The sequence below is a fragment of the Anomaloglossus baeobatrachus genome, chromosome 7 (assembly GCF_048569485.1).
Source record: "Anomaloglossus baeobatrachus isolate aAnoBae1 chromosome 7, aAnoBae1.hap1, whole genome shotgun sequence".
Taxonomy (NCBI): Eukaryota; Metazoa; Chordata; class Amphibia; order Anura; family Aromobatidae; genus Anomaloglossus; species Anomaloglossus baeobatrachus.
This window is the reverse complement of record NC_134359.1, coordinates 185,112,584-185,140,476: the sequence shown is the minus strand read 5'-3', so window position 1 is coordinate 185,140,476 and position 27,893 is coordinate 185,112,584. Positions and strand designations below refer to the sequence as shown.

The 27,893-nt window shown below is 45.5% G+C and overlaps 1 protein-coding gene across 1 annotated transcript in view; it reads right to left on the bottom strand.

Annotated features, from left to right (window-relative positions):
- The window catches only part of DNAH7 (dynein axonemal heavy chain 7), an 880,767-nt gene that overhangs the window by 721,419 nt on the left and 131,455 nt on the right, over positions 1 to 27,893 (bottom strand). Inside the window, exons 13-14 of the mRNA XM_075317837.1 lie at positions 13,257 to 13,384; positions 2,217 to 2,295 (exon numbers count right to left, since the gene is read on the bottom strand). Coding sequence (XP_075173952.1) covers positions 2,217 to 2,295; positions 13,257 to 13,384 — 207 coding nt within the window. The remainder of the gene's footprint in view (positions 1 to 2,216; positions 2,296 to 13,256; positions 13,385 to 27,893) is intronic.

The window sequence follows — 27,893 nt, the reverse complement described above, 5'->3', positions numbered from 1 at the left end:
ATTTGTATTCAGTGAAGATTTTTCCATTACTGAGATAGGAGATGGCAGTTGTTACTGATGATATTCTAGCTACATAGAAGAGGGAGGAGCTAGAGGCAGAGGGAGGAGCTAGAGGCAAAGCTCACCCCCTCCTCCTTCTACTATCTACATAGAATCTGATCAGAAACAACTGTCATCTCCTATGTAGATAGAACAGGGAGAATGAGGAGGGTCGGAGCTCTGACACTTGCTTCTCCCATTGTCGTAGAATCTCATCAGTAATAACTGCCATTTCCACCGTGTTTCCTTGAAAATAAGACACTCTTATCTCAGTAACAGGAAAGTCTTCACTGAATACAGATTTTTCATCAGAATTGAGAATTTTGATAATGACTGGTGAATTCTCGCAGAGAAAGAAGCAGATTTGTCTGATAAGATCTATTACAAAGTTGCTTATTTTCATGCATTCTACTAATTTACTAGCTGTAATACCCGACATTGCCCGGGATAGTAACTGTCTCTCGGTTTCTCTCCCAATCTCTGTCTGTCTCTGTGTCTGTCTGTCTGTCTCTGTGTCTGTCTCGTTCTGTCTGTCTCGTTCTGTCTGTCTCGTTCTGTCTGTCTCATTCGGTCTGTCTCGTTCTGTCTGTCTCGTTCTGTCTGTCTCGTTCTGTCTGTCTCGTTCTGTCTGTCTCGTTCTGTCTGTCTCGTTCTGTCCGTCTCGTTCTGTCTATTTCCCTGTCTGTCTCTATCTGTCTCTGTGTGTCTGTCTCTATGTCTGTCTCTTTCCTATCTATCTCTGTTTGTCTCTGTGTAACTGTCTCTCTGTCTCTATCCATGTATGTCTCGGTATTTATCCATGTCTGTCTCTGTCTGTCTGCCTGTGTCTATCTCTCTGTCTGTGTCTATCTCTCTGTCTGTCTCTGTATCAGTCTCTCTGTCTCTCTCTCTATCTCTGTGTCTGTCTGTCTCTCTCTATCTCTGTGTCTGTCTGTCTGTCTCTCTTTATCTCTGTGTCTGTCTGTGTCTGTCTGTCTGTCTCAATCTATGTGGCTTTCTGTGTGTCTGTCTCTTTCCCCATCTGTCTCTGTCCCGTCTGACTCTTTCCCCGTCTGACTCTTCCCGCGTCTGACTCTATCCGCGTCTGACTCTATCCGCGTCTGACTCTATCCGCGTCTGACTCTATCCGCGTCTGACTCTATCCGCGTCTGACTCTACCCGCGTCTGACTCTACCCGCGTCTGACTCTATCCGCGTCTGACTCTATCCGCGTCTGACTCTATCCGCATCTGACTCTATCCGCGTCTGATTCTTTCCCCGTCTGTGTCTTTCCCTGTCTGTGTCTTTCCCCGTCTGTCTCTTTCCCCGTCTGTCTCTTTCCCCGTCTGTGTCTGTCTCTTTCCCAATCTCTGTCTCTTTCCCTGTCTCTTTCCTTGTCTCTGTCTCTTTCCCTGTCTTTTACCTGTCTCTGTCTCTTTCCCTGTCTCTATATCTTTTCCTGTCTCTTTCCCTGTCTCTTTCCCTCTCTGTCTGTCTCTTTCCCTGTCTGTCTCTTTGCCTGTTTGCCATTGTCTGTCTCCTGTCTGTCTCTTTTGCTGGCTGTCTCTTTCCCTGTCTGTCTCTCTCTCTGTCTCTTTCCCTGTTTGTCTGTCTCTCTCTATACATCTCCCCACAGACATCATATTACCTCACATATAAGCTTCTTATACTAAGAATGTCCTTCATTGCCTATAGCAACCAATCACAGCTCCTATTAATGACCTGTAGCTCCCAGCTCCATTGACTTTAATGGAGGCAGGTTTTTGGAGAGTAACTGTAAAGAGCGGGGTTAAATTTTCCCATCAAAACATAGTCTATGAGATTCCCTGAGTCACATGAGGCGTCTGTGCAAAAGTTCATGATTGTAAATGCGATGGTGCGGATTCCTTTAGCGGACATACATACACACACACGCACACACACACATACACTCAGCTTTATATATTAGATTAAACGAAAATTAAAACGATGGTTACAATTACAATACAAAGGATGCAGATCTCCTGCCAGCTTAGCACATCCAGAAAAAAAGTTTTCTGGAGCAACTACTTTACAGAGTTAAACCTCAGTAAATAATCATTCAGTATTTTTTGATGATTCATATTGTTGAATTTTTATGGAACTTGCAACTTTTAACATCAGAAATAAGTCCTTCAAATTTGCATTCTTCTTCAATTGAAAAAGTATGGGCAGATATACCTTTAATTCCATGAGTTCTTGTGTGTTTGGAGGAGTGCTGAGAGCCTTTTCTGCAATCTTTTCAAATTCATCACAAAGCCTGTAAAATATGTGATATTATTTACTTCTATAAAGCTTGAAAATGAAAACTTCCATAAAGCAATGTAAGAGCTTATGTCACTTATTATATACACACCTTCATATACCACTACTCAATATTAAAATTGCAACACCAAGAAAGAAACGTAATGGAGTTATGGAAATTACAGGATCGGCCGGCACATTAATAATATGAAAATCATGAAACAACATTTTCAAAACATCTCCATTTATTTAGTGTCAATGAGCACCACACACAGAAAAGTACACACAAACTCCTATTCATACTATCATTGAGGTTATTAATGATTATCTGAGGAATGTTCTGTCACTCTGAATGCACTTGACCATGCAGATCATTAACATCCGCTGCTGGCAGCTCCTTTTGCAATTGCTAACCAATGATGTTCCAGATGTGCTCAATATGAAACAAGTCCGGAGATGCTGTAGACCATGGTAGCACAATTAGGCCACACGGACTGCTCACAGCAGCAAGCGCAACATGCGTCCTAGCATTTTCATGCTGAAAAAAGTAATCTGAAAGACTTTTGAGAAATCATAGTACCAATGGTTCTATGAACAAATCAATGTAAAACTTTTCAGCCTTTCGGCTAAGATCAAGTGTAGTTTCATTTAAAAAAGGCAGCTTCATCCAGAGGCCATGCCAGCAGATTGATACTTTATGCACAATGGGTATAGTGCTCTGATTAGTACGCCTTGTGGCTCATATAGTCATCCGGGGTAAATCCTGGCCCTCCAGAGTTTAGACCATTAGGTCGGATAAGTTTGAAAGCCTCAGTGCCCCAGGAGTGGTGACCCTGGATTGCCTAAACTCACTGGGTGTGGAAAATCCACTGAGTTCTATGGCACATGTAACACTTATTCAACACACATCCTTAATCCAGGCCTCCTTGTAAAGGGTAATTGATTTTGCAGCACCATATTCTGAGAGCTACAGTCATATGAAAAAGTTTGGGCACCCCTATTAATGTTAACCTTTTTTCTTTATAACAATTTGGGTTTTTGCAACAGCTATTTCAGTTTAATATAACTAATAACTGATGGACTGAGTAATATTTCTGGATTGAAATGAGGTTTATTGTACTAACAGAAAATGTGTAATCCACATTTAAACAAAATTTAACCGGTGCAAAAGTATGGGTACCCTTATCAATTTCTTGATTTGAGCACTCCTAACTACTTTTTACTGACTTACTAAAGCACTAAATTGGTTTTGTAACCTCATTGAGATTTGAACTTCATAGGCAGGTGTATCCAATCATGAGAAAAGGTATTTAAGGTGGCCACTTACAAGTTGTTCTCGAACTTGAATCTCCTATGAAGAGTGGCATCATGGGCTCCTTAAAACAACTCTCAAATGATCTGAAAACAAAGATTATTCAACATAGTTGTTCAGGGGATGGATTCAAAAAATTGTCTCAGAGATTTAAACTGCCAGTTTCCACTGTGATAAAAATTAAACAAGGGAGCGCATGTGAAGGTTCTGGGAGATGGCGGTGAGGAGGAGAAGAAGGAATCTGCTCACCTGATGTGGTTGTGCAGCCCTCGCACAACCACGGTATAAGGCACGCTTCATAGATGACCTGCTCCTCATTTGGAGGGGATCTCTATTACAAGCCAATCACTTCATTTCTCAACTCAATGTCAATTCCTGGGGTCTCACCTTTACCGCTGCGGTTTCTTCCAGTGCCCTCCAGTTCTTGGACCTGATGGTGAGGTTAGATGAAAATGGGGGGGTGTCCACCTCGACACATTTCAAACAAGTAGATGTCAACAGCTACTTGAGGTTCGACAGTGGACACCTCCCTAGTTGGATAACCAATATTCCATACGGGCAATACTGGAGGGTCAGAAAAAACTGCACCGGTGATGGTGATTTCCTGCAGGAATCCAATCTCCTGAGAAAAAGGTTCAGACAAAAAGGCTATCCATCTAAACTTCTGGAGGATGCCTTTAGTAAGACTAAGCAACTCACTCAGGACCTTTGTATCCAAAAGATCCAAGAGAAACAGCATAGTATTACAAAGAGTGAAGATAAATTGAATCCACGAAAATGGAGTTTAGTAACCACTTTTTGCAAATCCAGGATCCAAATTCACAAACTTCTAGAGAAATACTGGTTTATATTACAGGGTGACCCGCTACTTCGAGATCAGATCCCCCCTAAGCCCTCCATCATCTACCGGAGGAATATAAACTTGAAGAATCTAGTAGCGCCAAGTAATCCTAATCTTAAAGATTCTCCTAAAACCACCATTGTTTCCAGTAACAACGGAAACTATCGCTGCAACACCTCTAGGTGTAAATGCTGTGAGGTTATTGGTGATAAGATCACTTGCTTTACATCCCGGACCACAAATGCTCTTTTCCCTATTCAATTTCACCTAAACTGTCAGAGCACCTATGTTATTTACCTGCTTGAGTGCACGTGCGGTCTACAGTATGTGGGCCGTACAGTACAAACTATGCACGCCAGGTTGAATAAACATAGGTCCAATATCAAAAACGGCTTCCAACAACACAGTCTATCTCGACATTTTCAAATTGCACATCAGAAGGATCCCAAACAATTGAGATTATTAATTATTGATCACATAGATAACTCCGGATCCGATCGGTTCGAGAGACTTATTAAAAGAGAGAGTTACTGGATATTCAGATTGGGTACCTTACACCCTGAGGGTCTTAATATGACTATTGAGAATGTAGCCAAACATTGAATTGATTTAATGAATTCTGTTGCTCGGGTTTGGGAGGAAAAAAAAAAAAAATAAAAAAGTAAAAAAAATAAAATAAAAAGAGGGATTCACAGCACCTATTGTGCTGGAAAAATGATTCACAGCACCCATTGTGCTGACATATGCACCCAGTGGTTGAGGATCAATAGATATTTCTGTCAATTCTGGAAAAGTGATTCAAAGCACCCATTGTGCTGGCATATGCACCCAGGGGTTGAGACTCAATAAGCATTTAACAATTGAATCAGAACCTTTATTGTGCTGGCATATGCATGATTCTAGTGTTCGGATTCTGTAAAAGTGATTCACAGCACCTATTGTGCTGGAAAAATTATTCACAGCACCTATTGTGCTGGCATATGCACCCAGTGGTTGAGATTTAATAGACATTTTTGTCAGATCTGGAAAAGCGGTTCACAGCACCTATTGTGCTGGAAAAGTGATTCACAGCACCTATTGTGCTGGCATATGCACCCAGTGGTTGAGATTCAATAGACATTTAATAATGCAATTGGGAACCTTCATTGTGCTGGCACATGTATGATTCCACTGCTCAGATTCTGGAAAAATGATTCACAGCACCTATTGTGCTGGATATGCACCCAGTTTTGAGATTCAATAGCTATTCCTGTCAGTTCTGGAAAAGCAGTTCACAGCACCTATTGTGCTGGAAAAGCAGTTCACAGCACCTATTGTGCTGGAAAAGTGATTCACAACACCTATTGTGCTGGCATATGCACCCAGTGGTTGAGATTAAATAGACATTTAACGCAATTTTAAAAATAAGAATATCCATTCCCTAATTTATAAAATTAAATTCTTGATCTACCCACACTGACATACATTATAACAATATTATTACATGTTAGTAGTGCAGGCATACTCAGATCATTTTTTTGAAAAGTTCTCATGATTTTATGTATTACGTTTTAGGAGTTAATATATGATTTATATGATTATATTATCACATGTGTTTTTAAATAATGTTTTTATGGCAAAGAGTCTTTTTGAAAAATCCTTTTTAAATATCTTTTATTAGCTTTTATATTATTGTTGAAGGGTTGGTTGTGATACATTAAGGGTTAACATTTCAATTAATTTGGTGCTGACCAATGGAATCGCACCTGTCCCTTTAAATAGTACTCTCCACATTCCGTTTTTTATATCCACCTGATGAAGATATTGTGTATATCGAAACGCGTTGTGGCTGATAGAAAACAATAAATTCTAAAAAAAAAAATTAATCTAATACTGTGGCCTCCTTAGCGCTCTATCAGACCGTGCTTCTATACTTTACTGCTGAAGTTTCCACTGTGAGGAACATAGTAAGGAAATGGAAGAACACAGGTACAGTTCTTGTTAAGCCCAGAAGTGGCAGGCCAAGAAAAATATCAGAAAGGCAGAGAAGAAGAATGGTGAGAACAGTCAAGGACAATCCACAGACCACCTCCAAAGACCTGCAGCTTCATCTTGCTGCAGATGGTGTCATTGTGCATCAGTCAACAATACAGCGCACGTTGCACAAGGAGAAGTTGTATGGGAGAGGGATGCGAAAGAAGCCATTTCTGCAAGCACGCCACAAACAGAGTCGCCTGAGGTATGTAAAAGCACATTTGGACAAGCCAGTTACATTTTGGAAGAAGGTCCTGTGGACTGATGAAACAAAGATTGAGTTGTTTGGTCATACAAAAAGGCGTTATGCATGGAGGCAAAAAAACACGGCATTCCAAGAAAAGCACTTGCTACCCACAGTAAAATTTGGTGGAGGTTCCATCATGCTTTGGGGCTGTGTAGCCAATGCCGGCACCGGGAATCTTGTTAAAGTTGAGGGTCGCATGGATTCAACTCAGTATCAGCAGATTCTTGACAATAATGTGCAAGAATCAGTGACGAAGTTGAAGTTACGCAGGGGACGGATATTTCAGCAAGACAATGATTCAAAACACCTCTCCAAATCTACTCAGGCATTCATGCAGAGGAACAATTACAATGTTCTGGAATGGCCATCCCAGTCCCCAGACCTGAATATCATTGAAAATCTGTGGGATGATTTGAAGCGTGCTGTCCATGCTCGGCGACCATCAAACTTAACTGAACTGGAATTGTTTTGTAAACAGGAATGGTCAAATATACCTTCATCCAGGATCCAGGAACTCATTAAAAGCTACAGGAAGCGACTAGAGGCTGTGATTTTTGCAAAAGGAGGATCTACAAAATATTAATGTCACTTTTATGTTGAGGTGCCCATAGTTTTGCACCAGTCAAATTTTGTTTAAATGCGGATTGCACATTTTCTGTTTGCACAAAAAAATCTCATTCCAATCCAGAAATATTACTCAGTCCATCAGTTATTAGATATATGAAACTGAAATAGCTGTTGCAAAAACCCAAATTGTTATAAAGAAAAAATGTTACAATTTTCCAAACTTTTTCATATGACTGTATTACTTTCTTATTTTTCCTCAGACAAAGCAGTGTGGGGGCTTTTTTTTTGCTGGGTAAAAGAACATGTTTTTATTTTGGCATTTAAAAAAAAAAAAGAAAAAAAGTTTAGTGTTCACCATGAGTGAAATTATGCAACAGCTTTTTAGCTCAGGTCATTCTAGACTCAGCAATACCACTTAGTATACTTTCTTTTACTTTCATTTAACTATAAAAATAGTGTTTTTAGTAGGAAAAGATTTTCCTATTGTATCTTAATGTACTGAATTTTGTTTAATTTTTGCTTGCTTTTTTCATTTTACAAATTCTATTAGACTATTTTTTACTTTTTTACTTCATCCCACTATCAGATTTAAAATTTCACTGGTATGACCCTTGGTCTTGGCAGTGTCTAACAAGCCACTGCATCTTTCAGACAAGGAGGCTATTGGTTGGCCTCAGATTATGATAGCAACCATCTGAACCCCAGATTGCCGGTGAATGGAGGAGGGGAGGATGTGAGTCAGGGAGTGAGAGAGGGAGCCTCTTCCCTTTCACAACTACTTATATGCTATGGTCGCTATTGACCATGGAATGTGAAGGGTTGAATGACAGTGATTTGTGCCAGCACCAATTGTGGCCATTGCAGCACGGTGTCAGCTATAATATACAGCTGACATGGACTGCTACTGAGCCTGCACCATAAACATGCCATGCATGTAACTCTTTGCCCACTATTCCATACATGTGTATGTAAATGCAAATGTGCATTTAGCAAAGCAGTTTATGTACGTGCATATATGCATGTAGCAGAGCTGTGTGTGTATAATACAAACACTGTAGAGAAGCACTATTAATAGATGTATTACGTTCTTATTCTACCTCATTATATTAAAATTAGTGCTAATGACCCCTCCACTTTACACTACCAGGGAAGTGTTAAAAAACAGGAAAAATATTTTTCCTATTTTCTGCTGTCGAAACCTAGGGGGCATCTTATTGTAAGGAGCATATTGTAGTCTGAAAAATAAGGGTGATGCCTTAGATTTGATGAAACTGGTGAACAGTGCCATAACTAGAAGCTCATGGACCCAATACAAATGCTCCAATAGTGCCCCCAATTATTGCAAGTCTTTAACAGCATTAGTCTGTTTTATATAGGCCAAAAGGACTTTTTGGGTTCTCGGGCCCAGGTCCTATTGCAACCACTGCACTTATTGTAGTTATGCCCCTACTGGTGTACTTATTTTAAAATCCATGTCAGAATGGTTTTATTCTGCTGATTAGAGTTGGAAGTTCGGTTCTGCAGGTACAGTTGAACCTTAAGCCCACTTTACACGTTGCAATTAGTTGTACAATCGCATTTGCGATGTGACACGCCCAGGTTGCATACGGGATCTATGAGATTTCACGTTGGTCGTTCATTTGCTGTCACACGAGCGTTAGTAGTCTATGTTAAATTGGTCAATTTTGTGTGCGATCCTTTAGATCATGTGTTCTGTGACGTATGCATTGAGCACCTTTTTTTTTTTTTTATTTATTGACTTGCCAAGCGTGTGTAATGTGTAGGGATGCGTTTTTACTATGTCATCTGCCATTCAGCTCTGCTACATGGCCGCTAACAGCAGACACAGACAGCCATGTAGCAGCGGTGAATGGCAGATGACAGCAGACACAGACAGAGCCGCACTGTCAGAATGAACTCGGGTGAACTTCACCCGACTTCATTGTCATGCTGCGGCTCTGTCTGTGTCGCGCCCTGATTAGCGGTCACCAGTGAAGACTCACCGGTGACCGCTAATCTCCTGAGTAACTGAAGTTAGCAGCCCTCTCTCATACTCACCAATCCCCGATCCCCGGCGCTGCACGGCTTTCTCACTGCTCCGGCGGCTTTTACTGTTTTGAAAAAGCCGGCCGCCCATTAAACAATTTCGTATTCCCTGCTTTCCCCGCCCACCAGCGCCTATGATTGGTTACAGTGAGACACGCCCCCACTCTGAGTGACAGGTGTCACACTGCACCCAATCACAGCAGCCGGTGGGCGTGTCTATACTGTGTAGTGAAATAAATAATTAAATAATTAAAAAAAACGGCGTGCGGTTCCCCCCATTTTTAAAACCAGCCAGATAAAGCCATACGGCTGAAGGCTGGTATTCTCAGGATGGGGAGCTCCACGTTATGGGGAGCCCCCCACCCTAACAATATCAGCCAACAGCCGCCCAGAATTGCCGCATACATTATATGCGACAGTTCTGGGACTGTACCCGGCTCTTCCCGATTTGCCCTGGTGCGTTGGCAAATCGGGGTAATAAGGAGTTATTGGCAGCCCATAGCTGCCAATAAGTCCTAGATTAATCATGTCAGGCGTCTATGAGACACCCTCCATGATTAATCTGTAAGTTACCGTAAATAAACACACACACCAGAAAAAATCCTTTATTAGAAATAAAAACACACACATATACCCTGGTTCACCACTTTAATCAGCCCCAAAAAGCCCTCCTTGTCCGGCGTAATCCAGGATGATCCAGCGTCGCTTCCACCGCAGCTGCATGGAGGTGACCGGAGCCGCAGCAGACACAGCCGCTCCGGTCACCTCCACACAGCAAATGAACACAGCCGCGCGATCAGCTGCTGTCACTGAGGTTACCCGCGGCCACCGGTGGATGCAGCGGTGGCCGCGGGTAACCTCAGTGACAGCAGCTGATCGCGCGGCTGTGTTCATTTGCTGTGTGGAGGTGACCGGAGCGGCTGTGTCTGCTGCGGCTCCGGTCACCTCCATGCAGCTGCGGTGGAAGCGACGCTGGATCATCCTGGATTACGCCGGACAAGGAGGGCTTTTTGGGGCTGATTAAAGTGGTGAACCAGGGTATATGTGTGTGTTTTTATTTCTAATAAAGGATTTTTTCTGGTGTGTGTGTTTATTTACTGTAACTTACAGATTAATCATGGAGGGTGTCTCATAGACGCCTGACATGATTAATCTAGGACTTATTGGCAGCTATGGGCTGCCAATAACTCCTTATTACCCCGATTTGCCAACGCACCAGGGCAAATCGGGAAGAGCCGGGTACAGTCCCAGAACTGTCGCATATAATGTATGCGGCAATTCTGGGCGGCTGTTGGCTGATATTGTTAGGGTGGGGGGCTCCCCATAACGTGGAGCTCCCCATCCTGAGAATACCAGCCTTCAGCCGTATGGCTTTATCTGGCTGGTTTTAAAAATGGGGGGAACCGCACGCCGTTTTTTTTAATTATTTAATTATTTATTTCACTACACAGTATAGACACGCCCACCGGCTGCTGTGATTGGGTGCAGTGTGACACCTGTCACTCAGAGTGGGGGCGTGTCTCACTGTAACCAATCATAGGCGCTGGTGGGCGGGGAAAGCAGGGAATACGAAATTGTTTAATGGGCGGCCGGCTTTTTCAAAACAGTAAAAGCCGCCGGAGCAGTGTGAATGCCGTGCAGCGCCGGGGATCGGGGATTGGTGAGTATATGAGAGAGGGGGATAGACTGACATGGACAGAGAGTGAGGGACAGAGATAGTGACGGACTGACAGAGATTAGTGCATGACAGACATTGTGAGGCGCTTCAGAACGCAGCTTTTCAGCTGCGCTCTGAAGCAGACCTTTTTTAAGCTGCGGTGCAGAGCGCACACCTGCGCACATAGCATCAGACAACAAAATCGTATGAGGGATGTCACACGTTACAATTGACTAGGTTCGTGCAACAAAACGCTCAATTCTAGAGAATGATACGATGTGTTTGCGATCAACGGTTTTGCGTTCAATCCTGATCGCATGTAGCTGTCACACGCAGATACCTCACAAACGATGCCGGATGTGCGTCACTTACAACTTGACCCCAACGACGGATTGTGAGATATATTGAAGCGTGTGTAGCGGGCTTTAAAAAACTTTGGTTGGTGACCTCGACTTGATCGGAACCTCAATGGAAGTCAGTAATTGAGCAGTTTGTGGCTCTACCCACATGCAGCTAGCCATAAGCAGAACACTTCCGGGGGAGGGTGGGCGTAATTTTTCAACTTTCTTTTTTGTTTGTTTTGTGTGTGCACATTACATTTGATCCTGCCGATTTTATCACCAGTGTGAGCCGTTCAAACACTGCACGCGGCTCGCACAGGGCTGAGGATCACTCATATTCAAGCACAGCGCTGTTCACTTGAGTGGTTTGCACTCATAACTCACTTGAATTTCGAACCCGAACTTTGTTACTTTTAAGTCGGTTTCCGAACCCGAACTCCGAACATTAAACCTCAGAATCACTCATCTCTACTTCTGATATTAAGATGAGCATTTTATGAGTCCAGCTATAGAATTAATTATTTAAATATCTGTTTTTAAGATTCTAAAGTTTTATATTTTTATTTAATATCACGTGGAGTTTGTGTGACGCCCTGGACTAGCCAGGTAGTCACAGATAGCGCCCCGCACAACACCAGTCCCTCACAAGCTAACACCAGCCAACCACATTAAACCCTAGCCACCTCCTTCAGTGCTTGATGGACACACCAGGGGGTGGAGCCAGGCAGTTGGCCACACCCACCGAGGAGTTCAGAAGGCCTGAGGCAGGAAACACAGTCAGTTGTAGTCAGATCAGTTTTAGTGTTGAGTGGAGGAGATCAGGACCGTGGTACAGGCCTGTGACAGACTGACAGGTGCCAGGGTTGGAGCCCGGGCACCTTGGCTAGGAGGCAGACGGTGGCCTAGCCTGCAGGAGCTGGGAAGACGGCTCGGTGGAACCGTGGTGGACCGGGACAGGGTAGTGGCCCGCCGGTAACGACCCGGGGAACCGACTCGGAAACCGGATCACACAGGGGGGGTACTCAGACCCTGAAACGAGGTCCAGAAGCCACTGGGCTGAGTTAATCAGCTGATTGCGGTCTGGACTTTAGGTCCTTTACCACCCAAGTCCTGACTGAAGACAACAGCCCACAGAGGGGGATAGAAAGCCACCGCACAGGCAGAGAGATCCCACGGGCCAGCGTCTGCGGGCAAACGGGCTCCTCCGACATATACAAAGCCGAGGAGCGGACTCCCGTTGCTGAAGCACAGGATGTCTACACATACACAACATGGTGCAGGAGAAAGGCCAAGACCACCGAACCAGGTGGGGGACCAGACGCAGCCGGCTATGGGCACCGACCACCGTCAACTTTGTTTACCAGAGACTTGTGTGTGTCAATAACTGTGAGTACAACAGTGCCATCTGGCCGCGCACCGCCCTGCACCGCCCAGCAACTCTCCCCAATGGGTCCCGGGGCCATCATCCCTGCCCACGGAGGGGTTAACATCTTGCTGCATAACCATCTCCCCCAGGTGCCCCGTAACTGCAGCGGTGGTGTCTACACCTTCACCACATCCCGTGGGTGGCGTCATGAACTCAAACACGGCTCCGGCCGTACACCTACCTACCACCCCCTAAGTAGCGCCAGAACCCTTTCAGAGCAAAGTGACCCCGGGTCTGGAGGCGCTCGAGCCACCCACCAATGAGCGCGGATCTGAGCGGCTCGGTTGCAGCCAAGCGCGAGGCGGTACATTTGTATTTGAAATTTAGTGACAGATTTTCTTTTTTGCCCCAGAAGCTGAACTATATAACTATAGCTCAAAGACTCTCCTACTTATCCCTAAATTACAATGAAAATATAGAAAACTGCTCCAAGAGTAAGAATAATTTAACAAATTTGTGTACAAGAATAAATGCTCAATAATATTCGTCACGGACAATAATCGTGCTAATTGCAGTAAACAGCTTACCTTCTGTTGCTTTCCTGGTGATCTTTAAACATTTTTCCTACCAATTTTCCACAAATAGACTCTGTTCGCTTGGTCAGTGATCTGATTAATTCATCACAGTGAAGTTCAAACATTCCTAAACGGATGATCTGACAAAGCATTATAGTATGGTTTACAAGCTTATACAAATGAGAATAGTAATGAGTACACATTCAATAATCTGCTCTTAAGAGAAAAAGTATATATACCTTTAAGAATTCAGAAAAAAAATGTCTGCTCACCTGTATTGTAAAGCGTTATGAATAAATAATAACTGAAGCTAAATAATTTAATGGCAATCTATGAGCAGGAAATTACCCCTCCAAAGCTATTTATATGGACTTGCAGCTCTTTTAAAGACAACTCCAGCAATATTTTTACATGGTCACTCCATTCCTTCTTGGCATTTTGATATGCAAATGAGGGTGTAGATCTGATGCTTCTGGCACTTCAGCTCTATTCCCCATCCAGCACTGTGACAGCACCCTTGCTTGAGGTCACAGCATAGAGGCAGCCAGTCAAGAAGGAGAAGGTAGCACTGGGCAGGAATAGAGCTGAAGTGACAGAGGCAGCAAGTAAACAACCTTATTTATTTATCAAAATGCAATGGAGGAATGGACTGACGATGTAAAAGTATTGCTGGACTTTCCTTTGAAAGAGCTACATATACATATAAATAGTTTTGGGGTGAAATCCTGCTAGCAGGTTTTCTTCAAGCACAGGTCAGTGTAATCCCAACCAAACAGCTAGGCTCATGGTGAGATGGATCCAGGTACAAAAGTGGACCCACTTCTTCCTTTCACATGGCCAATGAAAATAAACTGAAAGTTCCCATTTGCACATCTTATGAAATTTTGGAGATCTGCAATTTGGTGTTATGTAGGACAAACTTTTAATAAAGATTGTGCTGAGTCATCCAGACTTAAGGGTGCTTTATACACTGCGATATCGCTAATGATTTATTGTCGGGGTCACGGTGTTTGTGACGCACATCCGGCGTCGTGTGACACGTACGAGCGACCTTCAACGATCGCAAAAATGGTAAAAATCGTTGGTGCTGGAGAGGTCGTACAAAAAACAAATATCATTTTCTGGTAAGTAGCGATGTCGTTCCTACGGCATCACACATCGCTATGTGTGACACCGCAGGAGCGACGAACATCTCCTTACCTGCGTCCACCGGCAATGAGGTAGGAAGGAGGTGGGCGGCATTTTTCGGCCCGCTCATCTCCGCCCCTCCACTTCTATTGGACGGCTGCCAAGTGACGTCGCGGTGACGTCGCTGTGACGCTGAACGCACCTCCCCCTTGAGGGAGGGATTGTTCGGCGGCCACAGTGACATCGCTAACAAGGTATGTGCATGTGATGCTGCCGTAGCGATAATGTTCACTACGGCAGCGATCACCAAATGTCGCACGTACGACGGGGGCGGGTGCTAACGCGCTCGACATCGCTAGCAATCGCTAGGGATGTCGCAGCGTGTAAAGCACCCTTTAGAGTGGATCTTTGCAATTAATCTCTGGTCTGGTTATAAAACAGCCCCCTTCTAGGATACCTACAGTTAGGTCCAGACATATTTGGACAGAGACAGAATCTTTGTGATTTAGGCTCTTGATGCTACTCTTTTGAATTTAAAAAGAAACAACTGAGACACTAAATAAATGGACTGAACAAAATATTCTGTGAAATGTTTAGCAATTGCAACTATTTTTCTACAAAGCCTCCTCATTTCAGCTGCTTAAAAGTAATTGGACAAATTAACTTTACCATAAATAAAACGTTCATTTTTTATACTTGGTAGAGAATCCTTTACAGCAATGGATGCCTAAAGTGTAGAAGTCATGTTTTGCTCCTTTGTGATGATTTGCCAGGTCTTTACTGCAGCTGATTTAAGTTGACACTTGTTTTTAGATCTTTTTGCCTTAAATTTGTCTTAAGCATATAAAACAAGTGCTCAATGGGGTTGATATCTGGAACTGGTTTGACTATTGCAGAATATTCTACATCTTTGCCTTAAAAAACTCCTGTGTTGCTTTTGCAGTATTATTTGGGTCATAGTCCATTGAACTGTGAAGCGCCATCCAATCAACCTTGCTGCATTTGATTGAAGGTATAGCGCTTCACATTTCAGAATTTATGCAGCTGCTTCTGCCTTCAGTCACATAATCAATAAACACTAGTGACTCAGTGCCATTGGAAGCCATGCACATGACATCACTTTGGCTTGACCATCTTTTACTGAGCATGGTGTGTGCTTTGGATCATGAGCCGTTATAAGCCTTCTCCACAATTTCTTCTTCCCATCATTCTGTTACAGGTTAATCTTAGGTCCATCTGTTTAAAGAATACCTTTTCAGAACTGGGCTGGCTTCTTCAGATGTTTTTTGCCAAAGTCTAATCTTGCCTTTCTATTTTTAAGGCAAATTAATGCTTTGCACCTTGTGGTGAACCCACTGTATTTGGTCTCAAGAAGTCTTCTCATTATGGTAGACTTAAGGTGGCTTTACATGCTACGACATCGCTAAAGCGATCTCGTTGGGGTCACGGATTTTGTGACGCACATCCGGCCGCGTTAATGATGTCATTGCATGTGACACCTATTAGCGATTTTGAATAGTTGCAAAAACATTCAAAATCGCTAATCGGTAACATCCCCCCCTAATCTCAATTATCGTTGCTGCTGCAGTAACGATGTTGTTCCTCGTTCCTGCCGCAGCACACATCGCTATGTGTGACACCGCAGGAAAAAGGAACCTCTCCTTACCTGCATCCCGCCAGCAATGAGGAAGGAAGGAGGTGGGCGGGATGTTCGTCCCGCTCATCTCTGCCCCTCCTTTTCTATTGGGCGGCGGTTCAGTGACGCTGCTGTGACGCTGGACGAATCGCCCCCTTAGAAAGGAGGCGGTTCGCCGGTCACGGCGACGTCGCAGAGCAGGTATGTGCGTGTGACGCTGCCATAGCGATAATGTTCGCTACGGCAGCGATCACCACATATCGGCCATATGACAGGGGCGGGTGCTATCGCGCTCGACATCGCTAACAATTGCTAGCGATGTCGTAGGGTGTAAAGCGGCCCTAAGATTCTGAAACGCCTACTTCCAGGAGTATGTTCTTCACTTGGATGGATGTTGTGAAGGTATTTTTCTTCACCATAGAAAGGATTCTGTGACTATTAATCACAGTCGTCTTCTGTGGACATCCAGGCCTTTTTGAAATCCCAAGCTCACCAGTGCACTCTATTTTTTGCAGAATGTACCAAACTGTTGATGTGGCCAGTCCTAACATTTCTGCTATCTCTCTGATGAATTTATTTTTAACAGCCTAATGATTGTCTGTTTCCAGTGAGAGCTCCTTTGACACCTGGAATCAGCTCCAGACCTTTTACCTGCTTAATTGATGATGAATTAGCTGGTAAATAGCCCATGTAGACCATTAAAAATCTTTTGAGATAATTGCCTAATTACTTTTGGCCCCATAAAAAAGAGAAAGCTGCATATTAAAGAGCTGTAAATTCTAAACCCTTACTACAATTACGATGTGAATACCCTCTAATTAAAGCTACGTGTGTCCTGTAAGTCCATATTAATTACACTGGTCTATATTGAAAAACAAAAATACTGCGGACCTAAATATTTTTGATGATTTTACCCAAATGAAAGGGTGCTGATTCCAGAAATGAAGTAAAAAAAATATGTAATAAGTCAAATTTTTTCACAAATAAGAAATCTTTGGTTAAAGGTTTTTATATCGGGGTAATAAGTTCTTCTAAAGAAGCAATGGCATGTAATATACTTTGTTTCAAGTACTCCAGTTGGCTATCAAGGAAATGTAATTTGACACTCGTTTTCTCCTTTGGTTGTTGTAAAACAACCACAAATATAAGAAAATATATCAGGCTCATTCCTGCACTGTACACACACTACTCAAGTTTTGAATGACATTAAACAAAAACCTTTTCAACAGAGTTACATTTGCTGTGACTTATAAGTGTCAGGCGCACACAGTTTGTAGTCATCTGGCAGCTGCAAAACGGATAACATAAACAAACTTACTAGTGCAAGTTACTCCAGTTCCCAGAACCCTGGGGCTGCACTGGCCTTCACTTTTTAATGCCTGTACATTGATCTGATATAAAAAGGCTATGGTGTGCACACGGCCCGTCAGTGAGGTTGAGGTGCAGATGTGAGGACCGAAGTCCAGAAATATAGTCTAGATTATAACATTGCACTCTCAAAAAAAGGGAAACAAGGTTTTTCTTTGCAATTCTTGTATTTTTATTTATATAGAAATGTGACAGGGGAACGTTTCGGCCCAACGGGGTCTTTCTCACGCCTAGTCACTTCAAGTAAAAGATTTGGCTTATACGTCGCAGACGCAGGAATAAGTAGAATAGAGGAAGTCCACCAAAAATTAGCAAGGTTGAAATCACTATATGCAAATTCTGTTATATTACTTATAGCGGGTTTATGTACCCCAGGAGCTTTAAAAGGACGTAGTATATGTGGCGCCTTAGATCTCCTGAAAATATGGGAAATATTCTCTATTGTGATTCTAGCTATATAGCGGAAAGAAGAAGAAGAATTCACATCTGTAGTTTGTCTATTAGCTATTACACTGCTATGGTGGACTGGGTCCTCTTATTGCCTCCTTCCCAGGATGTGGCCGAATGCAGGTATTTTCAGGAGATCTAAGGCGCCACATATACTACGTCCTTTTAAAGCTCCTGGGGTACATAAACCCGCTATAAGTAATATAACAGAATTTGCATATAGTGATTTCAACCTTGCTAATTTTTGGTGGACTTCCTCTATTCTACTTATTCCTGCGTCTGCGACGTATAAGCCAAATCTTTTACTTGAAGTGACTAGGCGTGAGAAAGGCCTCGTTGGCCCGAAACGTTCCCCTGTCACATTTCTATATAAATAAAAATACAAGAATTGCAAAGAAAAACCTTGTTTCCCTTTTTTTGAGAGTGCAATGTTATAATCTAGACTGTACATTGATCTGGACTTACACTGATGAGCAAAGGGATAACAATGTTTTGAAGGTTTGACTTTCAGTCTCACTATATCATCATCCACTACAGCTTCAAAAGTTCAACTACCTTCATTTTATAGACAATCATCTTAGCTATCCCATACATAAATTTGACTATCTATTTAGTCTATTATTATTATTTATTATTATAGCGCCATTTATTCCATGGCGCTTTACAAGTGAAAGAGGGTATACGTACAACAATCATTAACAGTACAAAACAGACTGGTATAGGAGGAGAGAGGACCCTGCCCGCGAGGGCTCACAGTCTACAGGGAATGGGTGATGGTACGATAGGTGAGGACAGAGCTGGTTGCGCAGTGGTCTACTGGACTGAGGGCTATTGTAGGTTGTAGGCTTGATTAGTAATGCAGATTTGTGTCATGTCACTGTATTGTTACTGTTTTGCTCCTAAAAAAAAATCTAAATTTTTATTTTTAATATTTTGTTAGTATTTTGTAAATCCACCTTTGGCTTTCAACACTGCTTGAATCCTTCTGGGCATGCTCTCAATCAGATTCAAGCATGTCTCGACCAAAAACTGACCGCTGGTCTCTTCTACATGTTCCCAATAATGGTGCATACTGGTAGACACATTTGGGTATGCATACAGCTTTTTCTTTGTTCTACCCACAAGTGTTTGATTGCGTTGAGGTCTGGGGATTGTGTGGGCCAATTCAGCACCTCTACTTCATTGTGATTGAACCATTTTTTTGCCAATCTCGATGTATGCTTCAGATCGTTGTTCTGCTGGAACACTATGTCGTTCTTTTCATACCCATAGTACTTGAGTGTACAAAGTAACTCGTCATGTAGGATACTCATATAGCTCAACAATGAGACCACCATCAATCCTGGTCAAGTATCAAACTCCTTTGGCTGTGAAACAGCCCCATATCATTAGGCTTCCTCCACCAAACTTGACAGTTCCTTTAATTTTTCAATCCGTGAGCCCCTTTTTCCCATGTTTCTTCCACCCATCAGAGCCTAGTCTATTGACTTTCGTTTCATTGCTCCAAATCACTAATCTTTCCAATCTTCTACTGTTCACTTTTAGTACTTTTTTGCAAACTCGAGCCAACGCTTCCTATGATGATATTGAAATTAAGGCTTCTTCCCCATTTTTCGGGCCATCATTTCAGACTTGTATACCATGCATCGCATGGTGCTTGCATGGATGTCTATGCTATCACTATTATGAAGCATACGAGTCACCTACACGGCTGTGTTTCTTGTGACAGAACTGATAGACATTGTGATAGACCAACTTATTGACTCTGATATTTTGCCTCAACGTCCACATCTTTGCCTTTGAATGGATGGACGGACATCAGTTCGTATTCTTATAACTGTTATGTCACTCACAAGATGCAGTTTGGAAATTTTATTGTCCGAGAGATTGCTATAAATGAGCTGGCTGAGGCCTAAAACACACGTCCTTGATTACCACGCACGTGTAATATAGGCCGTTTTTCATATCCGTAATCCGTTTTTTGGTCCGTAAATAACGCACGTGTGGTGGCTGTGTGTCCGGCGTATGGTAACCACGTGTGCGTGTGGAATGGCCGTGTGTGCGTGTGAAACTTAACTGACGTGTGTGTGTTTGTGTGTTGTCCGTGTGAAATGTCCGTGTGTGATGTTAAATGTCGTTGATACATGCCGGCTGACAGCAGACAGAGTCGCGCGCTGAGAATGAACTCGGGTGAACTTCACCCGACTTCATCCTCATACCGCGGCTCTGTCTGTGTGCCGTGTACTGATTAGCGGTCACCCGCGAAGGACTCACCGGTGACCGGCTGTTCTCTAAACTCCAGCGGCTTTTCCTCTTTTGAAAAAGCCGGCCGCTCATTAAACAATCTCGTATTCCCTGCTTTCCCCGCCCACCGGCAAATATGATTGGTTGCAGTGAGACATGCCCACACGCTGAGTGACAGCTGTGTCACTGCACCCAATCACAGCAGCCGGTGGGCGTGTCTATACTGTGCAGTAAACTAAATAAATAAATAATTAAAAAAAACGGCGTGCGGTCCCCCCCTATTTTAATACCAGCCAGATAAAGCCATACGGCTGCTGGCTGGTATTCTCAGGATGGGGAGCCACACGTTATGGGGAGCCCCCCAGCCTAACAATATCAGCCAGTAGATGCCCAGAATTGCCGCATACATTTGATGCGACAGTTCTGGAACTGTACCCGACTCTTCCCGATTTGCCCTGGTGCGCTGGCAAATCGGGGTAATAAGGAGTTAATGGCAGCCCATAGCTGCCACTAAATCCTAGATTAATCATGTCAGGCGTCTCCCCGAGATACCTTCCATGATTAATCTGTAAGTTACGGTAAATAAACACACACACCTGAAAAATCCTTTATTAGAAATAAAAAACACAAACACATTTCCTGGTTCACCAATTTAATCAGCCCAAAAAAGCCCTCCATGTCCCGCGTAATCCAGGATGGTCCAGCGTCGCTACAAGCTCTGCTGCATGAAGGTGACCGGAGCAGCAGAAGACACATCCGCTCCTGTCAGCTCCACGCAGCAACTGAGGTGAGTAGCGCGATCAGCTGTGCTGTCACTGAGGATACTCGCGGCCCCCGCTGGATCCAGTGACAGCGGGTAACCTCAGTGACAGCTCAGCTTCTCACGCGGATCTCTTCATTTGCTGCGTGGAGGTGACAGGAGCGGCGGTGTCTTCTGCTGCTCCGGTCACCTTCATGCAGCAGAGCTGGAAGCGACGCTGGAGCATCCTGGATTACGCGGCACATGGAGGGCTTTGTCGGGCAGATTAAATTGGTGAACCAGGGAATGTGTTTGTGTTTTTTATTTCTAATAAAGGATGTTTCAGGTGTGTGTGTTTATTTACTGTAATTTACAGATCAATCATGGAAGGTTTCTCGGGGAGACGCCTGACATGATTAATCTAGGATTTAGTGGCAGCTATGGGCTGCCATTAACTCCTTATTACCCCGATTTGCCAACGCACCAGGGCAAATCGGGAAGAGCCGGGTACTGTCCCAGAACAGTCGCATCTAATGTATGCGGCCATTCTGGGCGGCTGCTGACTGATATTGTTAGGTTGGGGGGCTCCCCATAACGTGGAGCTCCCCATCCTGAGAATACCAGCCTTCAGCCATATGGCTTTATCTGGCTGGTATTAAAATTGGGGGGGACCGCACACAGGTTGTTTTTAATTATTTATTTATTTATTTCTATGCTCCATAGTGACACGCCCACTGGCTGCTGTGATTGGGTGCAGTGAGACACCTGTCACTCAGCGTGGGGGCTTGTCTCACTGCAACCAATCATAGGTGCCGGTGGGCGGGGAAAGCAGGGAATACGAGATTGTTTAATGAGCGGCCGGCTTTTTCAAATTAGAAAAAGCCACCGGAGCTGTGTGAACGCCGTGCACTGCCACGCCGGTGATCGGGGATCAGTGAGTATGAGAGAGGGGGGGAAACTTCAGTCACTCGGGGGACTAGCGGTCACCGGTGAATCGTTCACAGTTGACCGCTAATCAGTACACGGCACACAGACAGAGCCGTGGCAGGACAATGAAGTCGGGTGAAGTTCACCCGAGTTCATTCTCAGCCCGCTACTCTGTCTTCCGACATGTAGTAACGACATTTTGCATCACACACGGACATTTCTCACGGACAACATAACCACACATCCGTGCAAGGAACGTTTTATTTGGACTCCCATAGGCTAACATTATGTCCGTGTGTGCGAGCTCCGTCCCAAAAACGAACATGCTTCCGTGCCAAACGGAGCAAAAAACGTGGGACGCACACGAACACACGGAAGATCAAACAACACGCACGTGTGCCTTTAAACATAAAAAAACATATGTGCACGTTTGGTCGTATCTCCGGTATTGTTACGGGGGACCAGCAGATTAGGACCAGGGGTATATATCCCAATCGCCAGTCGGGGCCCACCGTGCTCCAGATGGTAATGGAGCTGCTGGCACCCTGTGGGTTAGGCGGAGACTATAGAGCTGGATGGCTCTGAGATAACTCAAGGAACCGGTCACGTGTTTAGGGACATGTCAGACCGGACGACAACCCAGTTAGCGTTTCGGTGGAGCGGACGCTACTCCGACCACGTGTGTAACAACACATCAGGCCGGATGGTAACCAGTTAGCGTTGACCGAGAAGACCGCTGCGACAGCGCCCTGTCGGCCACGTGTGTAAGACACGTCAGGCCGAGCGGTCCTCCGATTAGCGTTTCTGGCCACCACTCGACTGGCCACGTGTGTAAAGGACACGTCAGACCAGGTAGTCACACTAGTAGCATTTGACTGGGAAGCCGAGGAGGAAAATAGGGTTCACACACCCAATCCAGGAACACACTGTTAACTTCACAGGGGTTCTGGGGTGCGCTGTCCGTGCGCGTAGAGCGCACAACCAGACAGGTGGCGCAGCAGGTACACTGTCCGTATGCGTAGAGGGCACTCTCGGACAGGTGACGCAACAGGTATTCTGTCCGTGTGCGTAGGAGGCACAACTGAACAGGTAACGCATCAGCCACAGCCCAGTTAACGCCACTGGACTTGTTCTAGCACAACAGGAACGGTAGCAAGGAAGCACGGCGCCTGACCCTCATGTGCTGAGCCACGAATCTTGGCGTGACAGGCACCATTCGCCTAGCCCTACCTACCGCTTCCAACAAGGCTTATGCCACCAAGAACTCTAAATGAAGACTGCGCACCTCCATGTTGTCTCCAGACCCTTTTATAACCTGGGTCCGCCCCAAACCCAGGGTGGAACCACCAAGGTCCAATAGCAGAGTGCCATGTCATCAGTGACATCACATGCGACCTATCCGGAACCGCCACGTCATTGATGACCTCATGGCAGCCACGCCCCAAACACTTCACCAGTCATCGTCTGACGACCAATGGTGAGGTGCCAGATCATAGGGGTGGGCCTCTGCGAGCCAGTCCGGAGTTGCCACGTCATCAGGACACCTGACACTCTCTGCCCTATCAGTGCCTGCCACCTCACGGACATGCTCAGTGAGGTCCTTACTGGACCTAGCCTCTGATGCACTAAGTGCCTGAGCATGCTTAGTAGCCTGAGCAACAGGCTCAGAAAGCAGACTATCAGTTTTAGCATGCTCAGTAGGCACATCCCAGAACTTAGACACAGCACGAAGTCCAAGTACTTGTGCAAAGAGGCTGTTAGGGTTAATTGTGGGAGCATGCTCAGTAGCCTGAACTGAGGACTTAGTCTCAGACATAACGCAATCAGGCTGAGCATGCTCACTAGGCAAAACACCGGGCTTAGACTCTGGCTGGGGTAAATCGGCGCACGCATGTGCACTAGCCGCCTCTCCACACTTAGACGTGGTGGAAAGAGCAGCCAACTGGACGACCCGAGGCACGGCCAAGAACGGAAGCTGGCGCCTGGGCGCAACAGGAACCGCAGCAGGCTGCTTGCGGCTATGGCGGCGCCGGTTCGTAACAGTACCCCCCCCTCTAGCGGTCCTCCCACTCGAATGGTCTAAAGTCGCCACAGATACCACTGAGCGACGGGCGGAAGATGGAGACATGCAGTGGGAGCTACAAGACTCGCTCCACCGCGTAATCACCCCAGACGACCAGTCGATATGTGAGGAATGCCGCTTCAACCAAGGAATACCCAGCAGAATATCATCTGCACCCTTAGGAAGAACCAGAAATGAAATGGTCTCCCTATGCCCAGATGACATGGCAAGGGTAATGGGCACTGTCCGCTGGTGAATTACCTTGGGCAACAAGGACCCATTCACCACACGGACTCTCACTGGCCTTGGCATTTGCACCAGTGGGATGGCATGCCGCCGGGCAAAAGAGGAGGAGATGAAACTATCCCCAGCACCTGTGTCCACACTTGCCCTTGTGGACCATGTTGACCCCTTAAAGGAAATGGACGCGGGAAACATCACCCTAATGGATGACGCAGAGTCCAGTCTACCTCCAGCTATGGTCACCAATCGCGGTTGCTTACCCTGACGCTTTCGGCAACGGTTGGCATAATGACCATACTGCCCACAAGCGAAACAGTAAATGCCCTTGCGACTCGAAGACCTAGCAACACCAACCGTAGCGATGTCCATAGGGACAGAGATGTCCTCTAAGGGAGGTGCAGTAGGAGAGACCACTACAGTGGCTGAACGACCCTCTGACCTGCGCTCCAGCTGACGTTCGGAGGTCCGCAGGTCAATGCGGGTAGCCAGAGTCATGAGGCCCTCAAGGGTAGTTGGTACCTCACGCGACGCTAATGCGTCCTTCACGTGCGAGGCTAATCCCCTCCAGAACAGTGGAATGAGAGTCCTCTCTGACCACCCCAGTTCTGCAGCAAGTGTCCTGAAACTCACCGCATATTGACTTGAGGAGGTAGCCCCTGCTCCAAAGTCAGTAGCTGTAGGGCCGAGTCGTGAGTGACCTGAGGCCCCAGGAACACTTGTCGCAAGGACTCCAAAAACTCCTTAGAGTCCTGTACTACGGGGTCATTCCTCTCCCACAATGGTGTAGCCCACTCCAGTGCTCTATCAGAGAGCAAGGAGATGATAAACCCCACCTTCGACCTCTCTGTAGGAAACCGTGCAGCCAACAGCTCTAGGTGGACTGAGCACTGGTTCACGAATCCCCTACATGCCTTGCTGTTCCCCGTAAACTTGTTGGGCAGCGAGAGGTGAGGGAGGGTTGGAGTAGGCTTGGTGACGGACACCATTGCAGCCGCTTGAGCCACCACATCATCCATATCAGCAGCAAGAGCAGACTTCTCCAGAGACCTCACTCTGGCATCAAGCTGCAGTATGAACTGACGTAGCTGCTCCATCTCCGCCATGCCAGCCAGACCCTGGCGCAGTCTTACTGTTACGGGGGACCGGCAGATTAGGACATGGGGTATATATCCCAATCGCCAGTCGGCGCCCACCGTGCTCCAGATGGTAATGGAGCTGCTGGCACGCTGTGGGTTAGGCAGAGACTATAGAGCTGGATGGCTCTGAGATAACTCAAGGAACCGGTCACGTGTGTAGGGACACGTCAGACCGGACGACAACCCAGTTAGCGTTTCGGTGGAGCGGACGCTACTCCGACCACGTGTGTAACAACACGTCAGGCCGGATGGTAACCAGTTAGCGTTGACCGAGAAGACCGCTGCGACAGCGCCCTGTCGGCCACGTGTGTAAGACACGTCAGGCCGAGCGGTGCTCCGATTAGCGTTTTTGGCCACCACTCGACTGGCCACGTGTGTAAAGGACACGTCAGACCAGGTAGTCACACCAGTAGCATTTGACTGGGAAGCCGAGGAGGATAATAGGGTTCACACACCCAATCCAGGAACACCCTGTTAACTTCACAGGGGTTCTGGGGTGCGCTGTCCGTGCGCGTAGAGGGCAGAACCAGACAGGTGGCGCAGCAGGTACACTGTCCGTGTGCGTAGAGGGCACTCTCTGACAGGTGACGCAACAGGTATTCTGTCTGTGTGCGTAGGAGGCACAACTGAACAGGTAACGCATCAGCCACAGCCCAGTTAACGCCACTGGACTGTTCTAGCACAACAGGAACGGTAGCAAGGAAGCACGGCGCCTGACCCTCATGTGCTGAGCCATGAATCTTGGCGTGACAGGCACCGTTCGCCTAGCCCTACCTACCGCTTCCAACAAGGCTTATGCCACCAAGAACTCTAAATGAAGACTGCGCACCTCCATGTTGTCTCCAGCCCCTTTTATAACCTGGGTCCGCCCCAAACCCAGGGTGGAACCACCAAGGTCCAATAGCAGAGTGCCATGTCATCAGTGACGTCACATGCGACCTATCCGGAACCGCCACGTCATTGATGACCTCATGGCAGCCACGCCCCAAACACTTCACCAGTCATCGTCTGACGACCAATGGTGAGGTGCCAGATCATAGGGGCGGGCCTCTGCGAGCCAGTCCGGAGTTGCCACGTCATCAGGACACCTGACACTCTCTGCCCTATCAGTGCCTGCCACCTCACGGACATACTCAGTGAGGTCCTTACCGGACCTAGCCTCTGATGCTCTAAGTGCCTGAGCATGCTCAGTAGCCTGAGCAACAGGCTCAGAAAGAAGACTATCAGTTTTAGCATGCTCAGTAGGCATATCCCAGAACTTAGACACAGCACGAAGTCCAAGTACCTGTGCAAAGAGGCTGTTAGGGTTAATTGTGGGAGCATGCTCAGTAGCCTGAACTGAGGACTTAGTCTCAGACATAACACAATTAGGCTGAACATGCTCACTAGGCAAAACACCGGGCTTAGACTCTGGCTGGGGTAAATTGGCGCACGCATGCGCACTAGCCGCCTCTCCACACTTAGACGTGGTGGAAGGAGCAGCCAACTGGACGACCCGAGGCACGGCCAAGAACGGAAGCAGGCTGCTTGCGGCTATGGCGGCGCCGGTTCGTAACAGGTATGTACGGAAACGGACCAAACACGCACGTTTTCAACGGATGTGTGTTGCGGGCCTGATGCTCTATCTTTTTCTTGGGAAATCTTCTTCATAGCACCCCTTGATTTGAACCAGTGAACTTTCACTTGGGAATCAACCTAGTAACACACTGAGCTATTGGGGAATGTGAGTGAGATCAGGTTGTAAAATGTAGTATATGGGAAGAAACAGATTTATCCACCACTACGAGCAAAACAGTAACAATGCAGAGACATGACGAGAATCTGCACAAGTAATCATATGCTAAATCATTGCAAGTCAAATTTATGAATGAGATAGTCAAGATAAAATGGCTATAAAATGAAGGTAGTATCACCCTCCAAAGCTGTAGTGGATGGTGAGATATGGAGACTGAAATTCAAAAGTTAAAAACATGGTTACCCTTTTGCTCACCAGTGTAAACAGAGGCCCCTGGGTAAGGGCCACAGAGTCAGCTGCTCTTTGGTGGTATAAGCTACCAAGGAGGATACTCAGTAAGCCGGGTCAGATCAAGGGGGTCATGTTAAGAACAGAATCAACAACAAGCGGTAGTAAAAGTAAAGCTGAGGTCAATGAACCGAAAATAAGGTCAAAATAAAGGAGCTTAGAACACAGGTACAAACTAGAATAGAATATCTATTGACTGAAAGTGAGAGTAGGCTCTCTAGGGTATATATAGAATAGCCCCACTCAGTGCTGACAGCAGACAGACATCAAGAAAACAAGATTAACTCTGTAGCTTCTAGCCTGGACAGAACCACAAGTCCAAGGAATAAAATAGTATTGTTATATCAAGCATCACCCACAACAACAGTGTGGTCCAACCTAGCGACCGAAGTAGAAATCAGCACATATGTTACAGTAATCCCTGTGAATGAATGGCGGCTCATATCAGTTTTCACGCTGCATATACAGACATAAAATTTCCACGTCGTCAGTATTAGCAGTTTATTAAGCAGTCTTCCCATTAGTTATACCAACCGCATATTCAGCATTTCATTTTGCGTGTTCAGCATATCTAAATAATAAATTATATATGTTACATTATTACGAGGAGCTGCTGATAAGTCTTTGGCTTTATCCAGAAAGAAATTAGATAGGATGATGAAAGTTTACATTTATTCCACATACTCTCCACTGATG